General features: G+C 37.1%; 1 protein-coding gene across 10 annotated transcripts in view; it reads left to right on the top strand.

Annotated features, from left to right (window-relative positions):
- DYM (dymeclin) overlaps window positions 1-23,392 on the top strand; it is a 481,767-nt gene that overhangs the window by 343,046 nt on the left and 115,329 nt on the right. For all 10 annotated transcript variants that reach the window (XM_035271024.3, XM_035271019.3, XM_035271021.3 and 7 more), the window contains one exon: window positions 7,573-7,675. In XM_035271024.3, coding sequence (XP_035126915.1) covers window positions 7,573-7,675 — 103 coding nt within the window. The remainder of the gene's footprint in view (window positions 1-7,572; window positions 7,676-23,392) is intronic.

Genomic DNA, 23,392 nt, shown 5'->3' with positions numbered 1-23,392 from the left:
CTCTGTGGTTCATTCCATCATCCATTTAAAAAGCGGGGAGAGAGAATGGATAATGGTAGGACCTACATCACACAGTTGTTCACAGCACCTGAAACATAACTCATAACTGCTGCTACTGTTACTAATTTCTTTGTCTTCCTGAGCCCTCTCCCTCCCTTTCAACTTGTTTGTATTGCTAGCATGTCAGTCACCTTATCAGCTAACCACTGTGTTTCCCAGATTAGAGACCTCAGTCAGCCCTGATTCCTTTCCTTCCGTCTCCATGCTGTCTCTGCCTTCCACACAGCTCTATTTGCTTTAACTTGAGGCCTCCTCATCTCATCCTTTGGGTAATGTGGATGTTTCTGAAAGGTCCTGTTTCTACTCTTGTTCACTTGTCATCTCCTGGCCATTCTTTTCTCCAGGAGCAGAGAAGTCTTTCTAAAACAAATAGAATTTTATATACTTGGACTATGTTGCTCAGGTCAGTGGTTTTCAACCTTCAGTTCTAGGTACCCTGAAGTAGGGACTCTGTAGCCACCATACATGGCAGGGCTTAGGGAGGAGGCTCAGGACATAGATGCACAGGTAGTATTCTGCCATCCTTACTGCGGAGCCCTGCCTCCCACCTCGAAACTGAATACCAAACACAGCAGCTTTGCGTTGATCCCGTAGTGTAGTCCTGCTTTCATAGAGCACCACTGGCTTTCAGAATAAAGTCCAAGGTCTGAGGGACTTAAGAGGTACTTGATGAACCATCCTCACTGCTACCCAGCCTCATTGCTGTGCTCTGCTGTGTACTCATACTTGATGAACATGCAATGCTGTTTCCTCCACCCTCAGGGCTCATATTTCTCAACCTTAGCCCCTGTTCCATTCTCTGCCCAAATCACCTTTGTCGTTGCCGGATTTGCTCGGCTGACTCCTAATTGTTTCGTAAGAATGCAGTGCAGGCATCATCTCCAGAAGTGATTTCTTCTTTCTCCCTTCGAGTGCAGTTGGGCAGTCCTCACCTGTGTCCCCCTAACATTCCATGTTCACCTCCAGTCTATTAGGCATGTCCTTTCTCACCTGACTGCGCCCTCTGGGAGGTGCAACTTGCTTTCATGTTGCCTGGCACATAGTAGACCCTTGGTAAATATTTGACTCACTGTCTGTCTCAATGGCTGAGCAAGATGAAATGCATACCTCTTAGCATGGTCCATGTGGCCTTTTTCTTTGGCGCTTCTTGTCTTGCCGACTTCATTTCTTGCTACCTCTCACCCCCGTGAATTTTCTCTATTCTTGCCTTATAAGCTATGGGTATTTCTTTGAAATCTCTCAGTGCCTTTCTGAACACTTTCCCCCTTCTGAATTACTCTTCCTCCTGCTTTGCTTTTTCAAATAGCAAGTCCCCTAACCTTCAAGGCCACAGTCAAGATAGATTTCCTCTGTGGAATGCACCTAATCTTCCCCCTCTTCTCCCACAGTGCTCTCTTCAGACCCGTGGCAGTCTCTGATTTCAGTATTGTAGACATGTTTTTTTTTTCCCGTCATCCCAGTAGACTTGAGGTCCTTGGGGCAGGGAGCCATGTCTCTTTCATTATTTTGTAAGACCAATGTGCCATTAGCTTCTCACTCCAAATAGGATAAAGGTCCAGGGCTTTTGATGTGCCATAAAGCAGCCCTTCACAGTATGGCTTCAAACTGTCTTCATTCTGGTGTCATCTCCTGCCACCATCTGTGCACCCTACACTACAGCCATTCCACCAGCTTGTGATTTTCTCAGCGTGCTCCCGTTTGGACTGACCACACTTATTCTGTTTACATGCTGCTTTCTTTTGTGAAATGCTGTCTGTTGGCAGGGGCTCTGTTTCCTTCGGGATAGCGTGTTCTTTTTATCAGATTTTTAAAATGCTATATAATACTTTCTGCATACACAAAAAATAGAGTAATATAGCACTCTCTTGTATATGTATCCAGTGTTACCAAAAGAACATTTTTTATCTACTGTATATATGTGCATATATATGTATATATATATATATATATATATAGAGAGAGAGAGAGAGAGAGAGAGAGAGAGAGAGAACTTATGCGAGAACTGTACTCCATTTCCTCCTTCCTCAGAGAACAGTGGTGATCCTAAATGTAGGATTTATCATTTCCATATATATTTGATGTTATTACTTCATATGTTTAATCTGTAAATGATATGTAATGTTGTTTTCCATTTTTAAAACATAAAATCACCTTGTTCATGTTCTCTAAGGATTTCTGACTATTTTTTACTCAACATTTTTTTTGAGATGTATCCATACTGATACATGTAGCTTTAGGTAATTTTAAATTGCTATATAATATTTCCTTGTATAAATATCATACAGTTTATTTACTCATTCTACTCTTGATTAGTGTTTTGGCTGTCTTCATTTTTTAAATTTGTAGTGAACATTCTTATAAAAAGAAAAACTAGTCTTTTCAAGTTTTTAAAAAGTATTTTAGCAAATAGACCCCAACTAAGTGAATTTTAAGAAGACTTGAAGAACATTTTTATTTTTAAAACTCATTTTTAATATCAAATTTATTATCCAGGCGTGATGACTCATGCCTGTAATCGCAGCACTTTGGGAGGCTGAGGCAGGCGGATCACCTGAGGTCAGGGGTTCGAAACCAGCCTAGCCAACATGGTGAAACCCCGTCTCTACTAAAAATAAAAAATTAGCCAGATGTGGTGGCATACGCCTTTAGTTCCAGCTACTTGGGAGGCTGAGACAGGAGAATTGCTTGAACCTGGGAGGTTGAGGTGGCAGTGGGCTGAGATTGCGCCACTGCACTCCAGCCTGGGTGACAGAGTAAGATTCTGTCTCAAAAAAATAATAAAATGTATCCATTTACATATAAACATCATATGTCTTTATTACTTACTCTAATTAGCATTAAGCTAGGGGATAAGTACTTTGCAAAGCTTTAAGCAAAAGTCACTCTTTTCACTTGGCAGTTTGCAACTCGTGTCTTATATACATTTTGCCTTAAAAATGCTAAATAAAATTAGAATGTTTATTAGAATGTTTAAATAAAACTTTGAAAGCACTTGCTATATGATTTTAGTAAAATGCCTGTTAAATTGTATGATAGTGACAAAGTAAGTGTGAGTTCTATTTCTCTTTGATGGAGAGCTGAATGTGACCTCAAATGATCTGTTCTTATACAAAATTTCTTAGAGATAGCTGGAAGCAGTATCCACAGCTTCTTGGGGTATACCATTTCAACATTTTATGTCCTTAGTAGTGAAATTTTCCATTACGCTCAACCAAAAGATCTCATGTTTGAATTGAAGCTCACTTCCTTGTTTGGTGTCCTACTAGCAAGCAAAATAGAGTGTTCATACTCTTTTAAAATAAGTAAATAAACTAGCCTTTCTTCTCCAAAGGAAACAGTTTTAAGTGTTTTTTACTCTGGTCCCTAGGACTGTTTAATAATTTTCTTAAATTGATGATGAAAGTTACTATAGGTCACCTTTATTATTCTCTGATGGTGCACTAATAGGGGGCATACGCACACACGCACACACACGGAATGTGAGAATGAACATCCCAGGTTTGCTGAACTCATGAAGTACCTCTCGAGTTCTTATTTTTTCTTCAACTCTGCAAAGTATGCTGCTGTGCTTCACTTGTACCATTTCTTCTTCCTAACACCAAGAAGATCACTTCTTTCAGGCATGTGTATTGCTTTCCTTTCTTTGTTTGGTAGCCAATTTACGTTTTTGAGTCTTGCCACACCTTGTGCAAGAATCAACTACCCAAATTTCTTTTAGTCTCAAAAAACTTTTGAAATTCCATTTATTCCAGAAAATATACTGCAACCAGTTAGAAGCATATTATTGATTTCCTGCTATATGCATTTCTATGTGAACATGTCTTATACAAAATCTCAATTTTTTAACCTTTATTTTGCATGTCCTGTAAAATAATTTGCATACTTGAAAATATGGACCTTCTAATGCAGTTCAGTATTACGTTCAGTCTTACTCAGCAGTTTTGCTTCAGGCAATATGTTAAAGGTAGTCTCACTCAGGCATGCTAAAAATTATTCACAAGGGTATTCATTACAATGCTGCTTATAATATAAAAATTTGGAAACAGTTGCATTGACTGATTAATAATGGACTAAATAAATTATGGCATATCCATATCCTTTTGATATCAAGTAACAGGCACTCAAGTGTTTGTTGAATGAATGAAGGAATATACTGTTAGATGGACAAAGTGCAAGATCCAGCATACTACATATTTCATGGAATAAAAAAGATGGAGATAGGTATATATGGATACAGTATGCATTTGTTTACATGTCTTGATGTATATAACATTTCTGGAATCATACACAATAAACTGTTCATATTAGTTATCAGTGATTCATGGGAATAATGGTGAGTGGAAGGTATGGTGTTTACTGTTAAAAAGGAAAGCGAAAGCAAAACTAAATCTCAAATGGAGAAGACCCAGAAAAATAAAATGATTAAAAAAATGTATGCGCCCTTATGTACTGAATCCTGTTTCCTCTTTCCCGTATAGTACCTCCATTCCAATGTTCTTGCTCTCTCCTACTTTTGCCTCATGCTTTGCCTTCTATTTGGAAGTGCCTTTCATTTGCTCTTACACAAATAACTCTTCCTTCTTTTTCAAGACATCGTGTAGGGCCTAAACTGACCTTCATGAAACTTCACTGGAGTATTTCATTCAGCGAAATGGTTCTGTCAGATATATCCTCAGCATGTAACCAGTATCATATGATTTCATACTTATTCATTCAGTAATTATTTCATGTAATTATTTTTCTTCTCACTTTATTTAAGTATAAACTTAAATAATGTTCATTGCCTCTGTTGTTTGTTTTGGGCAACATCTAACATTACCAATAAATGTTTAAGGAATTTTTTTTCCTTGATGATATTGGTTGAAACTTAATCTAGAAAGACTACTTAGTAGCCTGTGGATATCCTTTTTAAACCATCTGAAATAATTACAGATTTTCCTAAATTGATATTTAAATAAATATTTTCTTTGTAAGGGGATTACTGAATACTACAGTGAAGTTTTGGCTTGAAAAACAGTACTGTGGGCCATACTTCTGATTTTTATGAGAAGTACATGGAATCAGAATTGCCTTTATTTTTAAGTTGCCATCTACCCCAAAGAATTCTTTCTTTATTAAATATAATAAATGTCATATTGGTATCACATAGTTACAATATATATCTCTGAAGTTCTTTTATTAGGCACATACATATTTAGTATTGTTGTGTTTTCATGGTAAACTGACTTTGATCATTATAAAATCTCTCTCTTTATCTCTAGTAATAATAATATTGTTCTGAAGCCTACCTTGTCTGAAATTAATATGGCCACTCCAACTTCCTTATGATTAATGTTTCTATAGGATGTCTTTTTTGTATCCTTTTGTGAACTTATCTGTATCTTTAAATTTACAAGTATGTCTCTCTCAAATAGCACATGGTTAGTTCTTGCTTTTTTTTTTTTGAGACGGAGTTTCGCTCTTGTTACCCAGGCTGGAGTGCAATGGCGTGATCTTGGCTCACTGCAACCTCTGCCTCCTGGGTTCAGGCAATTCTGCTGCCTCAGCCTCCCTAGTAGCTGGGATTACAGGCACGTGCCACCACGCCCAGCTAATTTTTTGTATTTTTAGTAGAGACGGGGTTTCACCATATTGACCAAGATGGTCTCGATCTCTTGACCTCGTGATCCACCCGCCTCAGCCTCCCAAAATGCTGGGATTACAGGCTTGAGCCACTGTGCCCGGCCCTGGGTCTTGCTTTTTTATCCAGTCTGGAAATCTGTGCCATTTAACTGGAGTTTAGTGCACTTATAGTTAATGTAAATCAGTTGTATTCTTTGAAGATTGTTTGTTTTGCTGTATCAGGGTACCTCTTAGAATAAGGTAATCTGTGCTCTAGAGTAGAATAGCTTGACTCCTAAAGCATGGCCTTTCTAAGAATTCAACTGAACGTTCATGTTCAACGAGTTTTGTCTCCCGGCTAGTTGGAGCTCCCGTGTCCCTTAGTTTGGTACGATCCCCAAAATCTATATTTAGTTTACAGCTCCTGGATAGTTGTTTACTGCCACACTTTGTGGAGTCTTGCTGTGCACAATACAGCTTACCATTTACCCAAACATTCAAGAAAACACTTGGATTTCTGGATCTGCTTTCTGGAAATTCTCTCCTCTCTAGTATTCTGCCTTGCAAAATGCAGTTGCCACAGCAGTGTTAAATTCTTCTTTCTATCTTCTCAGCTCAGCCCAGTAATTCTGTGTACTCTTCTGTGTACTCTTTGGGTCCCACCTTCTTGGACTGTAGTCCGCAATGTTCCTTGAGACAGAACTTATCATTATGGGGCTCATGTTTATCTCCCTTCTGTTAGGGATTATAATCCTTTACTTCAGATGTTGTACAACATCTAAAAACAGTTGTTTCTTTTTTTTTTTTTTGAGACAGAGTCTCACTCTGTCTCAGGCTGGCGTGCAATGAGGTGATCTCGGCTCACTACAACCTCTGCCTCCCAGGTTCAAGCAATTCTCCTGCCTCAGCCTCCCGAGTAGCTGGGACTACAGGCATGTGCCACAACTTCCAGCTAATTTTTGTATTTTATTTTTTTTAGTAGAGACAGCATTTGACCATGCTGGCCAGGATGGTCTCGAACTCCTGACCTCATGATCCACCTGCCTCAGCCACCCAAAGTGCTGGGATTACAGGCGTGAGCCACCATGCCCAGCCTGATATTTCTTTTAGTTTTTAGTTAGTGATAGCAGGAGAGTTAGTCCAGTGTTGGTTGATCCATCATGGCCAGAACAGAAATCTTATAAAACATTTCAAGTCATTATTTTTTAGAAATAAAGCTATAGCCAGGTGCAGTGGCTCACGCCTGAAATCCCAGCACTTTGCAAGGCCTAGGTGAGCAGATCACGAGGTCAAGAGATAGAGACCATCCTGGCCAACATGGTGAAACCCCGTCACTACTAAAAAAATACAAAAATCAGCTGGGCTTGGTGGCATGCGCCTGTATTCCCAGTTACTCAGGAGGCTGAGGCAGGAGAATTGCTTGAACCCGGGAGGCAGAGGTTGCAGTGAGACTCTTGTCTCAAAAAAAACTATAATACAGAACCATAGACTCTATATTATGACAGAGAAACAATTTCCAATGCACTTTTTTGGAAGGTGAGAAGGTACACAAGCTCAAGTGACTTGTAGTAGATTACACTATGAGTTAGTCATAGTCTATATTTCACGTTTTCTCCACTATTCTTTTCCCTATAGTAATCTTATGAAAAATTCTCCCGTGTTTGAAACTTAATTTTAAACTGTCATTAAAAACAATTTTTTAGAACTCTTACAATTTAAGCATCCTCCTCCTTTTTTTTTCCTTATATAAATAGTATTGTTAATCTTGCTGTTAACATAGGCATGAAGAAAGAATTATTTACAAGTATATTTTAGAATAATTGACATGCTGTGGGACTATATAATTCCATATAAGACCTAGAAAAGAAAACAGTTCCTTTAATATAATTGGTTTTTTGTTTGTTTTTCCAGTTTATTTTCTTTGCTGTCTAAAAAGCACAACAAAGTTCTGGAACAAGCCACACAGTCCTTGAGAGGTTCGCTGAGTTCTAATGATGTTCCTCTACCAGATTATGTAAGTAGTTACCTTATTTCATTAATACAAAATTTTTCTTTTGGCCGGGTGCAGTGGCTCACGCCTGTAATCTCAGCACTTTGGGAGGCCAAGGCAGACAGGTCACTTTGTTAGGAGTTCAAGACCAGCATGGCCAACATGGTGAAACCTTGTCTCTACTAAAAAAAGAAAGATTAGCTGCGTGTGGTGGTGCACACCTGTAGTCCCAGCTACTTGGGAGGCTGAGGCAGGAGAATCACTTGAATCCAGGAAGCAGAGGTTGCAGTGAGCTGAGATCATACCACTGCACCCCAGCCTGGGAGTCTTACTGTGACATTTTTATATTTTGGAACATGGCTTAGATGAAGATGCTAAATATTGTCTTGCCATCAACCATAGGAGAAGTTCATCAAGTTCTAATAAGGACGTCCCCAAATCCAGATATCAACATAGTGGGTTGGTATTTCAGAATGTTATTAGAGAACTCTTTAATGCTAAGTTTGCAGTGATGATGCATCCCAGGCAGCTGCAGAGCTGCCTTGCTTGTTTCCTGTGGTTTGTTTCATTTCTAAATGATTGTCCTGATATGAGACTGTGGGAACAGCACCCAATCCAGATATTAGTCAATGATAAACAAAGATAGCTGTGTGCAGCCACAACCTGACTGGTGCTAGTTTTTTCTCGTGTGTGGTGTGTGTGTGTGTGTGTGTGTGTGTGTGTGTATGTGTGTGTGATGTCACAATCTGCTATCCTCTTAAGGTATTAAGTTTAAAATTCCAAAACTTATCTTTCAAGATTTTCCTGCTAAGTTGAATGTTCTAATTTTTTAATTGGCATAACAGCTCACTTAATTCTACACTTGCCATACCTGTGATAAGAAAAATACATCTAGTAACTGTTCAGAAACCCCAGCTGGGGCCAGGGAGGCATTAGGGAATTATGTTTACTAAAAACTTGAATTTGGGTCATCTGCAAATGTTTTATTAATAAGCAATTATTTGATTTATTTAATATTCCTGTGCCATTTACTCCACAAAAATGTGTTGTATGTATATAGTTCTGAAGTTCTGAGGTTGCCTTAGTAGCATTCTTCTTTAATCAGAGATCTGTAAAATTGATATTTCTTTGAGGAAATAGGTCACATTCACTGGTATTTGTCAATCATGGAGGTGATTATGCAATGATAGGACAGTTTGAATTTGTAACAGTCCTGTGAATTCTGCTGTTAAAGGGTACAGATTTTAGAGTCACTAATTGACTATTTTCTTGTGTGAAATTTTCACTAAGTAAAAATGAATTTCTTATAGCATCTGTGTCCTAGAAATACTGGGAAAATTCCATTTGGAATCGTCATTGACAATTCTTTTTTGTTAACATTTATGTGTATGAGACTTTGTAAAGCACAATATTTTTCAAATGGGTTTATGAACTTGAATTTTGCTGCCTTTTCTCAGAGTTAATTGAAGAGAATGGTTAGCACTGATTCAGTAGGCAAGATGACTGTGAATCAGTCCTGATAGAGTCCTGAAAGGTGATTAAACAAACAGCAGTAACCCTGACAATGAGCACCATCGTACGTTCTTTCATGATAATATCATGTTTTATTGGTCATCCCCATTGCTCAAAACACTGTTGTATAAGTGATTTACACATTTGAAACCATTTTCTCTTTAACGCTAGTCATTAACTGGGAAAATGAACATGTTCCTTCCTTTTCTTTCGCAGAATTTATACATAAGTGCCCTTGCCAATAATCACTTAAAATTCTGTGTCCTGAGCTAATGCTTTAAACCACTTGTTTGTAAAAGATGAAAAAGGAAAGTGAGAAGGTCTTAATGCAGCTGTGGAATCCCAGATGTGACTTTCTATACCAAGACCGAATGAACTGTATTAGCAAACGGTTTGAATAAGTACTTAAAAATAAGAACATATTTTTCTTCTCACTGTAGTACATAGAGTACTTTCAGTCTACCTAGAGGTTTCTAAGTTTATTAGGAAAATGTTTATCCTCATTATACTGTACAATTCACAAGTCAGTTAAGTAACAACATAGAAAGCAAATTGCAAGTTCCAAAAACATTAGTATTAGTGCTTTAGTGCAACCATGTTGGTCTGAAGATCTCTGGGGAAACCTGAAACCTTCAAATGAGCCTAGATAATGAGGAAACCGCCCTGGCTGTTTAAGGGGAAATAAAACAAAAATTGTACTCAAACCTGTGGGGAGAGAGAATGCCTCGACAGGGGCAATAAGGGTGTATAAGAAAGCAAGTAAAGTTCCATTGGCTTGGCTGTGCTTTGGTGTTTGTATTATCAGAATTACATAAAATTTTATTCGGTGAGTAAAGGGAACAGGAGAGAATTGTTAAAGGAGAATCTTTCAATGGATTTTTTAAAAATAAAAATGAACGGAACTTTCAGAGAAGTTTGGTTACATATAACCAAATATAGAACCTGAATATAGAAAATGAAACAAAGATCATAAATGAATTATGATTGCGTTTTAAACTATATCCATGTGAATAAATTATAACAATGATGAATATTGTTACAGCATCATATAAGCTTTGTTTCTCTAATTCCTAACAATCATCTTAGCAACTATTTGAGATGAGAAGAATTTAACTTTTATTCTAGTTGCAACCATAAGAAACCAAATTATATTGCCCTGTGGTCATCAAATACCTTTGAATCTTTCTGTAGGACTGACTCTACCATCTAACTCCAAAATTGGAGAGATGAGTTCTCACTATATTGCCCAGGCTGGTCTTGAACTCCTGGCCTCAAATGATTGTCCTGCCTTCTCCTCCCAAAGTGCTAGGATTACAGGCATGAGCCACTGTGCCCTACAGATAGTTTGCTTCTTAAATTGTAGCTTTCTTTTTTTTTTTTTTTTTTTTTTGCTAATGACAAACTTTACTAGATAAGCATTTAAAAGAAACTAGTGTCCATTTTTAAGTTTTAAATATATGCTATTTTTATATTTTTACACAAAATAAAACTGCAATCCAAGTTTAGAAGCAAAGAATAGCCTTACATTGCTAAATGTATATATACACACACACACATACATATTTAGCAGAATATGGTAAGAGTCTCATATAAAAAAGAAATATTTGGGGAATAAACTGTAGCTTTCTAAAGAGTAAAAGCCATCATCCACTTGAAATTTATTTTCATCAAGTCATGATCTCTTGTTATTCTGTATGGAATCCTAAGATACCGTTAGCCCTGTAATATATCATTGGCTCACTTTTTGACTTGCTAGCTTTTATTTTATTTCATTTTATTTTATTTGAAACTGAGTTTTGCTCTTGTTGCCCAGGCTGGAGTGCAATGGCGCAATCTCAACTCACCGCAACCTCTGCCTCTCAGGTTCAAGCAATTCTCCTGCCTCAGCCTTCTGAGTGGCTGGGATTACAGGCATGACTGCCTAATTTTGTATTTTTAGAAGAGAGGGGGTTCCTCCTTGTTGGTCAGGCTGGTCTTGAACTCCCACCCTCAGGTTATCCACCTGCTTTGGCCTCCCAAAGTGCTGGGATTACAGGCATGAGCCACCATGCCTGGCCAATAGCTTTTATTAATTATCTTTTAGACCTTGTTTACAAACTTTTAAATCTGCTTTCAGATATTTAATTTCTTCAGAAATGTATTATAGGATATTCTGATCTGATTTTCATATGACAAGAAAATTTTAATTCAAAGATTTCTATTTTCTACCCCATTCTTTTTAGGTTGTTCTATTAAGATTCTGTGCTGGTGTTTACTCTTTAACTTAGATCTCAAATTCATTTGATTCAATAGTTGATGGATAAGTAATACTGAAAACTATCTTCAGTCATTGTTTTATACAATGTTTGTGCCTTTACTGAGCTAGTGTTAAAATGCTCCTCTGTGCACACACATACACGTAAATAATACAAAGATATGCATACATACTCTTTGTATATAATGTTATTAGAGTATTCTGTTTTACATTTTTATGGGTACATAGACAATGTATATATTTATGGGGTTCACGAGATATTTTTATACTCACATACAATGAATAATAACATTAGGGTAAATGCGGTATCCATTTATCCTTTCTTTCCAATTATACTCTTCTAGTTATTTTAAACATACAGTAAATTACTATTAGCTGTAATCACCCTATTGTGCTAGTATCAAATACTCGATCTTACTCATTCTATCCAACTATATTTCGTTTACTCATGAACCATCCCCTCCCTACCCTAACTGCCCTTCCCAGCCTCTGGTAACCATCCTTCTTGTTAAGTGAAACAGGCCAGGTGAAGAAAGACAAACATCACACATTCTTACTTACTTGTGGGAGCTAAAAATTAATGCAACTGAACTCATGAAGATAGAGAGTAGAATAATGGTATTAGTTCTTGATGGAAGTGTCCCTTAAAGATTTTTCTGGAAGATGTAAACACTGGGGTAATTTAACATTTATGTAACATGGAAACAGTTATCTTAGATATGCTGCCATATCCAAGAAGTTTGGAATGCTGAAATGTGTTACTCCTAAAACAGCTCCTTTCACATGTTGTCAGTTTTGACAATTGCTTTTGGGGATCAGCTTTTTGTGCGTTTATTCCAGTGATGACAACAGCAATCAGAATATTATTAAACTTCTGTTTTACATTACTTTACCGTGGTGTAAGAGGTCATGGTACCTACTTACCAGCATAGTTAAAACAAATGCATAACTAAAGTACAATTCAAAAGATAACAAATTTTATAAAAGCTATATAACCAAACTTGTGGGAATGTCAGAAGAGAGAGAGAGTGAGAGAGAATAACTTTCAGGAAGAAGGGGAGGTATTGTGGCAGTCTTCATTGAAAGGGGTTGAAATTTGAGCTGGGTAGTATTTTTAAAAGGAGACATCAGGCAAGAAAACATCCCAGGTGTTATGCTTCTTCAACAAGGGCATGAAAGTGAAAAATGATTATACATCACGCATCACTGTCACTGAGTTGTTTGTATCCAGCACAGTATCTGGTATATAATAGGTGTTCAATAATTATTTGTACCCCTCACTCATACTATACACAAGAACTAACTCAAAATGGACCATAGACCTAAAGGTGAGAGCTAACATTATAAAACTTTTAGAAGAAAATATGATTAAACCTTCATGACTTTGGGTTAAGCAAAGACTTCTTAGATGACACCAAAAACTCAAATGACAACAGAAAAATAGATAAATTAGACTTTATCAAAATTTAAAACTTTGTGTTTTAAAGGATGCAATTAAGAAAGTGAAAAGACAATCCACAGAATGGGAGAGGATATTTTCAAATAATCTATTTGATAAAGAACTAATATCTATAAAATGTAAAGAGCTCAATAATAAAAAGATAAATAGCAGAATTTTTAAATAGACAAAAATTATATTTTGTGCACTGGTTCTGTGGCTTGTGACCTGTGTGGCCTTGAGCAGGTAGTTTTGCCTCACCGGGTCTCAGTTACCTTGTCTGTACTATGATGCCAGAACCAAAAAGACAGATAATAATGAGAACTGAACACCTGGAGTTCTTGTGAGGATTAAATGAATGAGTCGATGTAGGATTCTTGGCACAAAGCAAGTGCTTGATAAAGTTAGCTATTACAGTTATGCCATGCTGCCCATGTGTAGGAGAGACAGTCTGGGACCACCAGCATTAGTTCAAAAGATGGAACTGTGTCTGTGTTCTTTAGTGCAGAAAGAGCTTCCTGCAGGAAGTGGAATGGTGTGATATTAGATGGAAAGGTAGGGATCACAATAGCCAGTCACTGACTACAGGTGAGCAGCAACATCAGGAGGATTCTTTAATCTGTCTGGGAACATCTGGGTAGTTATTTGACATCACAGAGTGTACCGGAACCCCAAAGATGGACTCCTCCTTCCCAGGGTGCTTCCTGACCTTGGAATTGCCAGGGCTTGCTATGTCCTAGAGCCCCAGAAATCAGCCAGACCAAAGTGACCACTAAGAACAAAGAAATGAGGATTATGTTGGCAGGCTTCTGGTCAATCAGCTACCTTTCCTGAATGCCAGTCATGTGCTGAGCACCCCAATAGGCTTTAGGTGAGGCAGAGACTGGCTGATGTTCCACCAAAAACATTTCCTCTCCCTGATTATTACAGCAAAGCATCATTTCCCAGCTTCCTTGCATCTAGGAGGGGACCATATGACTAGCTCTAGTCAGTGAAATGTAGGTAGAAATGCTGTCATCCAGGCTGGAGTGCAGTGGCACAATCTCAGCTCACTGCAGCCTCTGATCCTGGGTTCAAGCAATTCTCCTGCCTCAGACCCCTGAGTAGCTGAGACTGCAGGCATGCACCACCACACCCTGCTAATTTTTGTATTTTTAGTAAAGACAGGGTCTCCTTGCCCAGGCTGGTTTCAAACTCCTGACCTCAGGTGATCCACCTACCTCAGTCCCCCAGATTTATGGGATTATAGGCATGAGCCACTGCACCTGACCATTTTTTGTTCAGGGTGTGTGTGTGTGTGTGTGTGTGTCTTCCTTCATCATTTGTTAGCTAGTTGCCGGAGACCCAGTGGGAGATTCCAAGTTCCCACAGGATGACATTGCCTGGATCCCTGGATCCTCTCATGGAAGGCCAACTGAGCACCCTGTTCGACTGGGATGCAAGTTAGCAATAAAATTTTTGAGGTATTTTTTTTTAATGGGAAAAGTCCTAATAGACATTTTGAGAAGATCTAAAAAGTGGCCAATTTGCATATCAAAGGATACTCAGCATCATTGACCATTAAGGAAATGCAGATCAAAACCATGAGATACTACTTCACACATCTATTTTGATGGCCAGAATAAAAAAGGCAGATAATAACAAGTGTTGGTGAAGATGTGGAGAAATCAGAATCCTTATGTACTGCTCATGGGAATGTTAAATGGTGCAGCCATTTTATTTCATCAGTAATTAAACACAGAATTATCACATGATGGAGGAATTTCATTTCTGAATTTACATACAAATGAATTGAAGACATATGTCCACCTGAAAATTTGACTGTTCATAGAACCATTATTGGTGATAGCCAAAAATGGAAACAACCGAAATATCCATCAGCAGACAAATGGATAAATAAAACATGGTATATCCATACCATGTGAGATACTACTCAACTATGAAAAGGAGTTAAACACTAATATATTCTTTATCCTGGATGAACTTTGGAAATGTTAGGCTAAATGAAAGAAGCCAGTAACAAGTAAACTTATTGTTTGAGCCCATGTATATAGAATGTCCAGAATAGGCAAATCTTATAGAGGTAGACAGTAGATGCCTTAGGGCTGGAGTGTGAGGCAGAATGGGGTGTGACTACTAATGGGCACCAAGTTTATTTTGGGAGGTGATGAAATGTTTTAAAATTAGGCTGTGGTGATGTTTGCACAGCTCTGTGAATGTACCAAAAACCATTCAATGATACACTTTAGATTGGTGGAATATATGGTGTATGAATTGTATCTTGATGAAGCCATTGAAAAAAGTAGTGTTTTGAGCACTGGGGGAAAAGAGAGCTATTTGTTGGGTGTGTGTACTAGCAGATCAAGAACAGCATGGCTACCTAGCATTATGGAGCAAAGGTGAATGTAGGAAAATAAATTTTACACTATGAAATGATTAATATTTTAAGAAGGCAAAATATGTTTCTTGAGTGATTTGACTTTAGAAACTGCAAAAGTCAGCTAGATATGCAGTTACACTAAGGCGTGTATATTCCTCAGCCTTGTTTAAGAACAAAAAATAGAAATAAGCAAAATATCCATCAATAAGGGATTTATTCAATAAAGTATGAATTCATCCAGTGCAGTATTCTACAGCTATTTTTTGAGTGAATTCAATCTCCATGGGTTTATATGAAAAGATACCCATGATACATAAACCAGTAAGAAAAATACTTTATAGCATATAGGTTATATGTACATGTATGCTTGAAAATATGCATTACAATTTTCAATAATGCACAAGAAACTATTGAATAATGGTTACCTGTGGGGAGTCAGACTGAAGAATCTCAAAGAAAAAAAGAATAACATACTTTTTACTTTATATTCTTCTTTATAGGTATAGATCTCGAATTTCTGTCAAGTATACATGCAACTTTCTTTCTCTCCCTCCCTTCCTCCATTAAGATAATTTTAGACTTACAGAGACATTTTAATGAATTTCTGACTGGGCACGGTGGCTCATGCCTGTAATCCTGGCACTTTGGGAGGCCAAGGTGGGTGGATCACCTCAGATCAGGAGTTTGAGATCAGCCTGACCAACATGGTGAAACCCCATTTCCACTAAAAATACAAAAATTAGCCAGGCGTGGTGGGAGGCAACTGTAATCCCAGCTACTTGGGAGGCTGAGACAGGAGAATTGCTTGAACCCAGGAAGCAGAGGTAGCAGTGAGCCGAGATCATGCCATTGCACTCCAGCCTGGGTGACAAGAGGGAAACTCCATTCAAGATTAAGGATTTAACATTGGAACAATACTGTTAACTTTAATAAAAGTCTCATTCAGATTTTACAGTTTTAACATTAGTACCTCTATTCTTTTCTGGGAGCCAACCCAGGATCCCGTATTAAATTTCCTTGTCATGTCTCCTATGTCTTCCTTGTCTTTTATGACCTCAACACTTCTAAAGATTATCAGTCAGTTATTTTGTGGAATATCCCCCAATTTGGATTTGGCTGGTGTTTTCTTATGGTAAGATTGAGGTTGTGCATTACTGACAAAGATTGGGAAGAGGTGAGCCCTTCTCAATGCATCATACCAGGAAATACATGATACTGATATGTATTACTGTGAGGTTTCCCTTGACCATATTGCTAAGGTGAGGTATGCCAACATTTTTTACTGTAAACTTGTTATTTTTCTGTTTGTAATGACTGTATGTTCTGGGGAGATACTTTGAGACTATGCCAACATCCTGCTTTTGCTTACAAATTTTTCTACAAATTTTGGAATTCACTGATGGATCTTGCCTGCAGCATATATCGCTGATTTACCAGTGATTTTCTATTTTTCTCATTCCTTCTGCTATATTAGTAGAATTCTATAAGGAAGAGTTGTCACTTCTTTCCAGTATATTATTGGGTTATTTATTTCTGTCAGTGTGGACACATGGATCCTTATTTTATTCTGTGTGTTATAACCAGTACTGTTATTACCATGTTGCTCACATTGTTCCAGCTTTGACCACTGGGAGCTTTCATGTTGTGTCCTTCTGCCCTCTCAGTTTGCTCCTGTCTTCTTTTGAGACCTTCAAAGTGCCCCAGTTCATCATGTATTTTCTCTGCCCCAGCCCTGGAATCAACCACTTCTCCAGGAGGATTACAAAATTTGGGTCAATATATTTATATTTATTTTCATATGGAAGAAACTGTGTAAAACAGTTAGAGCCAAACCCTGTGGATAAGGTTAGTGAACATCCCTGGCACAACTGCTTTGACTTAAATGGATTCCAAGCCCCACATTGATCAGATCCAAGTAACTTTCTTCTTTAGTGCAATCAATTTTTTCCCAGGCATATGAGTCATAATAAATAAAAAATTTTGTATTTTGGAGTGTACATGATTTACTGTATGTATACATGTGAAACGATTACCACAATTAAGTTAATTAACGCATCCGTCACCTCGCATAGTTACCATTTTGTGTGATGAGAACACTTATGATCTACTCTTTAGCAAATATCACATATACAACACAGTGTTATTAACTACAGTCACCATACTGCACACTGGGTTCACAGAACTTACTCATCTTATGTAACTGAAAGTTTGTACCCTGTAACCAGCATCTCCTTTCCTCCACCCCCTGGTAACCACTGTTCTGCTCTGATTCTATGATTTTGATTTTTTTAGATTTCATATCTAAGTGAGATCGCACAGTATTTGCCTTTTTGTCTCTGTCTCATTTACTTAGCATAATGTTCTCCAGGTTTATCCATGTTGTCGCAAATGATAGGATCTCCTTATTTATGGCTGAATGATATTCCATTGTGGATATGCACCATGTTTTCTTTCTCCATGTATCTGTCAGCAAGCTCTTAGGTTGTCTTCATATCTTAGCTTTAGTTAATAATGCTGAAATGAATACAGGAGTGCAAATATAGATATCTCATTTCCTTTGGATATACACCCAGAAATGGGATTGCTGGATCATAGGATCATTCTATTTTTAATTATTTGAGGAACCTCCTGCTGCTTTTCATAATGGCTATACCAGTTTACTTGATTTTAAAATTCAAGTAAAATTTCTAGCGAGTGAGCAAACTCCTCATCCTCCGACCCCACCACATTTTTCCTCATTAAAAACCAGGCCTGACTTTGACATAATAAAACCAATTTTCATGGTTGTGTTATAACTTGGCTAGGATGTGAGAGTTCCAAAAATGTTCTGAGAGTGATTCTAAGGACAATATTGAGTTGAAGGGCTCCCCTCTTTTAAAACAAAAACAAAACCTTCCTTCATTTTTAAACCGAAGGATTGAGGGAAGCACTATTGCCTTTTCTTACTCCTGAAGAGGAAGGTTGTTCTGTCCATTCTTATGGAATACAGTAGAATATTCTTTTTAAGGACTTTTTAAAAATTTATTATTAAAAATACTTAAGTAACTTTTATGTTCCTTACTCTCTCTAGCTTATAAAAAGAAATAGGATGTGTTTGCATTGAAATCTGGCAAGGATTAATTAACTTTCTAAGTGAAGTTTAAAGAATTAAGAAAAAATAACCCATGCATATTCAGTAGTAATGTGTGATAGATTTATAAAAACCAGTGATCACAGTTTCTTTCCTCCTCTTTCCATTCTAGTGAAAAGTTTTTACCTACTGCTGCATGGAGCTAATATAAAAACACCTTTTCCTGAAATATTTTTAAATTTCCTTTTACTTTTTTGAGAAATCTTTAATTTTCTGTTCACTCACATCTTGATTGCTTTTCCTTCTTTTTCTCCCTTTCTGCCTGTTCATAGTTCCTAATAGGAAGAAAAGAAGTGTCCTATTTGGAATTTTCTTTGATTTATCCTTGATTTACATGGCAAATGGAAAGCAGCTGTCTATTTAAGCATCTAATTCTTGAAACCATAGTTCCCTCAAGCGTCATCTGGAAATAATGTAGCTTGTAAAACAAAGCTAAGAAGAAAAGGCAATGTTTGTTTTATGTGGGATGAATGATTTCTGTTGGGGTCCTTTAATTCGGCTATTATGAGGGTTATTAAAAAGCAGTATTACAAAAGAGGCTTAAATGAAAAGAATTTTTTAAGCTGGTATCTTATTATTACAGTTGATTATAGTCAAAGCTACAAATGTTTTGTAAATGGCAATTTATTTGAGTTTCTCTAAATAAGACCCCCAAAACCAGTAATTTTATTCATTGTATGAGTGGAAATTCAACCCTTTCCTTGGTTGATTTAATTTCTGAAAACAAATTATATTCAAGAATTCAGCTCTGCTTGTTTTTCTGGAAATTTCACGGATTTCTGACAAATTCATAACAAGAATCCTTACAGGAATATTTGAGAATCACCTTATAAATGCAGAGAATGAGCATTAAAAACATCAGACTTTATCTAGACTTAAGGTATATTTAGAAAATTCACTGAACACTAGATAAAGTTGTCCTAAACTGTTTCTTAATTTATTCATAAATTATTTGAGTTTCTGAGATAGAAATTTGGAGTTCTTGGCAATGGGAAGTGGTATACTTTGGGAAGCAGAAAGTCCAGTAAGTTTGTGCTTTGATGGTTGTTAGAGGCTATTTCATGATTGGAGTGTAGTGATTTTCTTGATTTATTTGTTAATGCAACAAAGCAGTTATTTTTGGATAGTTGACATGTCAGAACTAAACATTCAGTCCTTAATTATACTTGGAATCACAGAAATGGAATTACTTAGCATGTTTGTTTAATAATCAATAGGGCAGTCCTGTTTAATTATTTTCACACATTTGAGTCACCTGTAATCACTCCCCTACTCTCTTCTGTGATCTTAAATTTGTATCATGCTTGATGTCATGAAGAACATTGTTGCTAAGAAACGTATCCTTTGTCCTTTTATAGGCAGTGCTAGCCAGTCAGTCTAGTTGCTGAATGAATAATCCATCCTCTGTAGGGCTGTGTTTTAAGCCTGTGTTAGTCGGCTCAAGATGCCCTAACAAAATATAGACTGGGTGGTTTAACAACAGGAATCTATTTCCTCACAGTTCATGAGGCAGAATGTCCAAGATGGAGCGTCAACACAGTTGGGTTCTGGTGAGGCCCCTCTTCCTGGTTTCCAGACAGCCACCTTCTCAACCTGTGCTCAAATGACCTTTTGTTCACATCTACCTTGTCAGAGGGACCAAGAATAAGCTCTCTCGTGTCTTTTGCTATAAGGGTACTTATGTCATCAGACTCAGCTATGCCCTTATCACCTGCTTACCTCCCAAACACCCCCTCTCCAAATATCATTACATTGGGGGTTAGGCCTTCAGCATGTGAATTTGAGTGGGAACACATTCAGTCTATAACAAAGCCTGACCTGTACTGAGACCTTAATAATCAGATATACTCTCTCTTAAGAAGTTTTATACTGGTTAATGAATTCCAGTTAGACTAACTCTTGTTCCATTAGTAGTATTGCTTTAAACCTCTATGTGAAATAACTCATTAACCAATTCCAAGTCCTAAATTTCCCATACCCATTATGAATGCTCTGTAAGTTATAAACATTCTCCAGGTTATCAGTTTTAAATAACAATTGTGAAAGACTACTACAAATATAAAAACACTTTGTAATGATTCTTGAAATTTCTTATTCTTTCATCTAACAGATGTTTGGTGAGCAGCTTCTGTGTTCTAGGCACTGTTCTCTGCCCAGTGATAATAAAAAGATCTCTGCTCTCATGAAGCAATAATTTGATGCATGGGTGAATGAATGAAAAAATTAATAAAATGTTAGAAGGTAATGAGTTCCATGGGAAAATAAAGCAGGTTGAAGAGATTGGGAATTCTGGGAATGGGAAGGTAGCAGTGCATAGGGGGTGATCAGTGGAGCATATATCTCATTTAGGTGATAGTTGAACAAAGACCTAAAGCAGGAGAGGGAATGAGCTTTGTAGGTCTCTAGGGGAAGTGCGTACTCATACAAAGGTTCCCAACCCTTGGACCAATGCTGGCCCATGGCCTATTAGGGACTGAGCCATACAGCAGGAGGTGATTGTCAGGCAACTGAGCGAAGCTTCATCGGTATTGGCGGCTGCTCCCCATCACTCCATTACCGCCTGAGCTCCGTCTCCTGTCAGATCAGCAGCAGCATTAGATTCTCACAGGAGTGTGAACCCTATTGTGAACTGCACATGCAAGGGATCTAGGTGACATGCTACTTATGAGAATCTGATGCCCGATGATCTGTCCCCTGGTGCTGTTCTAATAAAATAAATCAGAGAGTGCAGAGGCCTTGAGGCAGGAGCCTCATGGACCCCTAGCAAGGTTTGGGGCTGGAAAGGAGTTTATCTGAATCTTGTTTATAATCATCTTAAACAAATGCTAATTGAGGAAAGATCCAGAAAAGTTTTGGGTAGAGTGATAGACTGAGAATTAGAAGACCTGAGTTCTGTTTTGAGCTAACTTTAACCTACTGTGAGCTTGGGCAACTTATTTTGCCATTTTGACCCTTGATTTTCTTGCATTTAAAATGTATCTTAAAGTCTGGGCGCACTGGCTCACACCTGTAATCCAGCAATTTGGGAGGCTGAAGCAGGAGAATTTCTTGAACCTCGGAGTTCGAAGACCAACCTGAGCAATATAGGGAGACTCTGTCTCTACAAAAAATTAATTAATTAAAAAAATTTTAAATAACTTTTTAAAATGTATCTTAAAGTAGATTTTCTATTTTCTAATTTTTTTGTTAGCTTTAGAATTCTCTGACTTCATCATTTCCTTGAGGATACCCTGGATCTATAGAAAGGGATTTAGGATATTACTTCAAGTTAGATGCTGGGAGAGAAGGAGGAGGAAGAAATGAGGCAATTAGCTAATTTCATTATTGCATATAGTAGGGAATCAATAGAAAAGGACAATTAAAAAATAAGGGGATCAGGTACTTATACGAAATAAGTTATATGAATAAGTTATTAAAAAATAAGGGGATCAGGGAGTTATTCATGTAAAGCGAACTATCAGAACAAGGATATAAACCTTCCTAAATACCAAAAAAAAAAAAGTAAAAGCTAAAATATAAAAAGAAAACAAGTAAAATAGACCATATATTGAAAAACTACTTACATAAATATAATACTTAGAAATATATACGAGAACATTAAAACCAAACAGACAAATCTACCTACAGCTTCATCAGTAAGAATTTGAATAAACTTTTGGTACATTCACACAAGAAAGTATTATACCATGCAGCTATAAAAAGTGAATGAAAACATCTCCATATGAAGCTCTGTATGCCACCACATAGGCATCCGCAGGACAGGTTGATGATACCCATTTGTATCTATTTATATTTTGAAAACAAATAGAGGAAGGACAAACTATAGAAAAAAAATGTTAAACAGTTACCTATAAAGATAGTGAAGAAATTGGGTAAAAGTGAGAGAGGAATGAAACTAGACTTCTTTGAATATTTCTTGTTCTTTGATGTAACTTAAGAACTCCATAAATATTTTACATGATTATGAAACAAACATTTAAAAGAGCAGGCCCTAAAATTTAAATAAATTAAAATCAGTGAACCTAAATGTATTATCCATTTGGTGGCATAACCAAACATCTAAGTGACTACTCCTAGTGGGCTGTACCTTAAAGACACAGTTGAAAAAACGATTTTTACTAAATATGTTTGTATGGAAACCTTTGTATTGTTGCTTCAAGGCATGTATGTAACGTGAGTTTTATAAAGCAAATGAGTAATTGTGAAATACTCTAATTTAGTTTTCCCATTGGGAACCTATATTTGTATATTATATGTATAAATTATTATATATATGTGTATATATATGAATTTTTTTTGAGACAGGATCTTGCTCTGTTGCCTAGGCTGGAGTGCAGTGGTATGATCATAGTTCACTGCAGCCTTGAACTCCTGAGCTCGAGCAATACTCCTGCCTCAGCCTGTGGAGTAGCTAGGACCATAGGCATGCATCACCACACTCAGCTAAGTTTTTTTTTTTTTTTTTTTTTTTTATAAGTGTGGCAAGATCCCACTGTGTTGCCCAGACTGGTCCAAAACTTGTGCCCTCAAGCGGTCCTCCTGCTTTCTCCTCCTAAAATTCTGAGATTACAGGAAAGAGCCCTGCTGTGCCTAGCCTAGGAACCTAGATTCTTGACATGAAAACATTACATGCAGATTTAAAATAAAAGAGATTAAGTAAAAATGCTTTGATCTTGAATTTGAATAGGTAGTATTTGCATGGACATATGCTTTTGTTGCTTTAATATTTATAGTTATGTCTAGTCATTCTGCTTCTCTCCTTTGAATTCGTGGAAACAGGGACCAACCCAATAACAGCGTAGAGCATCTGTAACAACCAGATTTCTACTAAAAGGAACTAGGAATTTATCCTGCCTTCAAATAAGATGGTAACACTAGATGTCAATATAGGGGATATGGAGAAGTTCCTCTTTAGAGAAATACTAATAACTGAAAAAGAAATGATAGAATATCACTATTTTTGCAAACCCTAATTAGTAGATTCAAGCATTGAGCACTAGTGGCTGCTAATTTACAAAAAGAGGCAA

The sequence above is a fragment of the Callithrix jacchus genome, chromosome 13, assembly GCF_049354715.1.
Source record: "Callithrix jacchus isolate 240 chromosome 13, calJac240_pri, whole genome shotgun sequence".
NCBI classification, from domain to species: Eukaryota; Metazoa; Chordata; class Mammalia; order Primates; family Cebidae; genus Callithrix; species Callithrix jacchus.
This window is presented reverse-complemented; position numbering and strand designations above follow the sequence as displayed.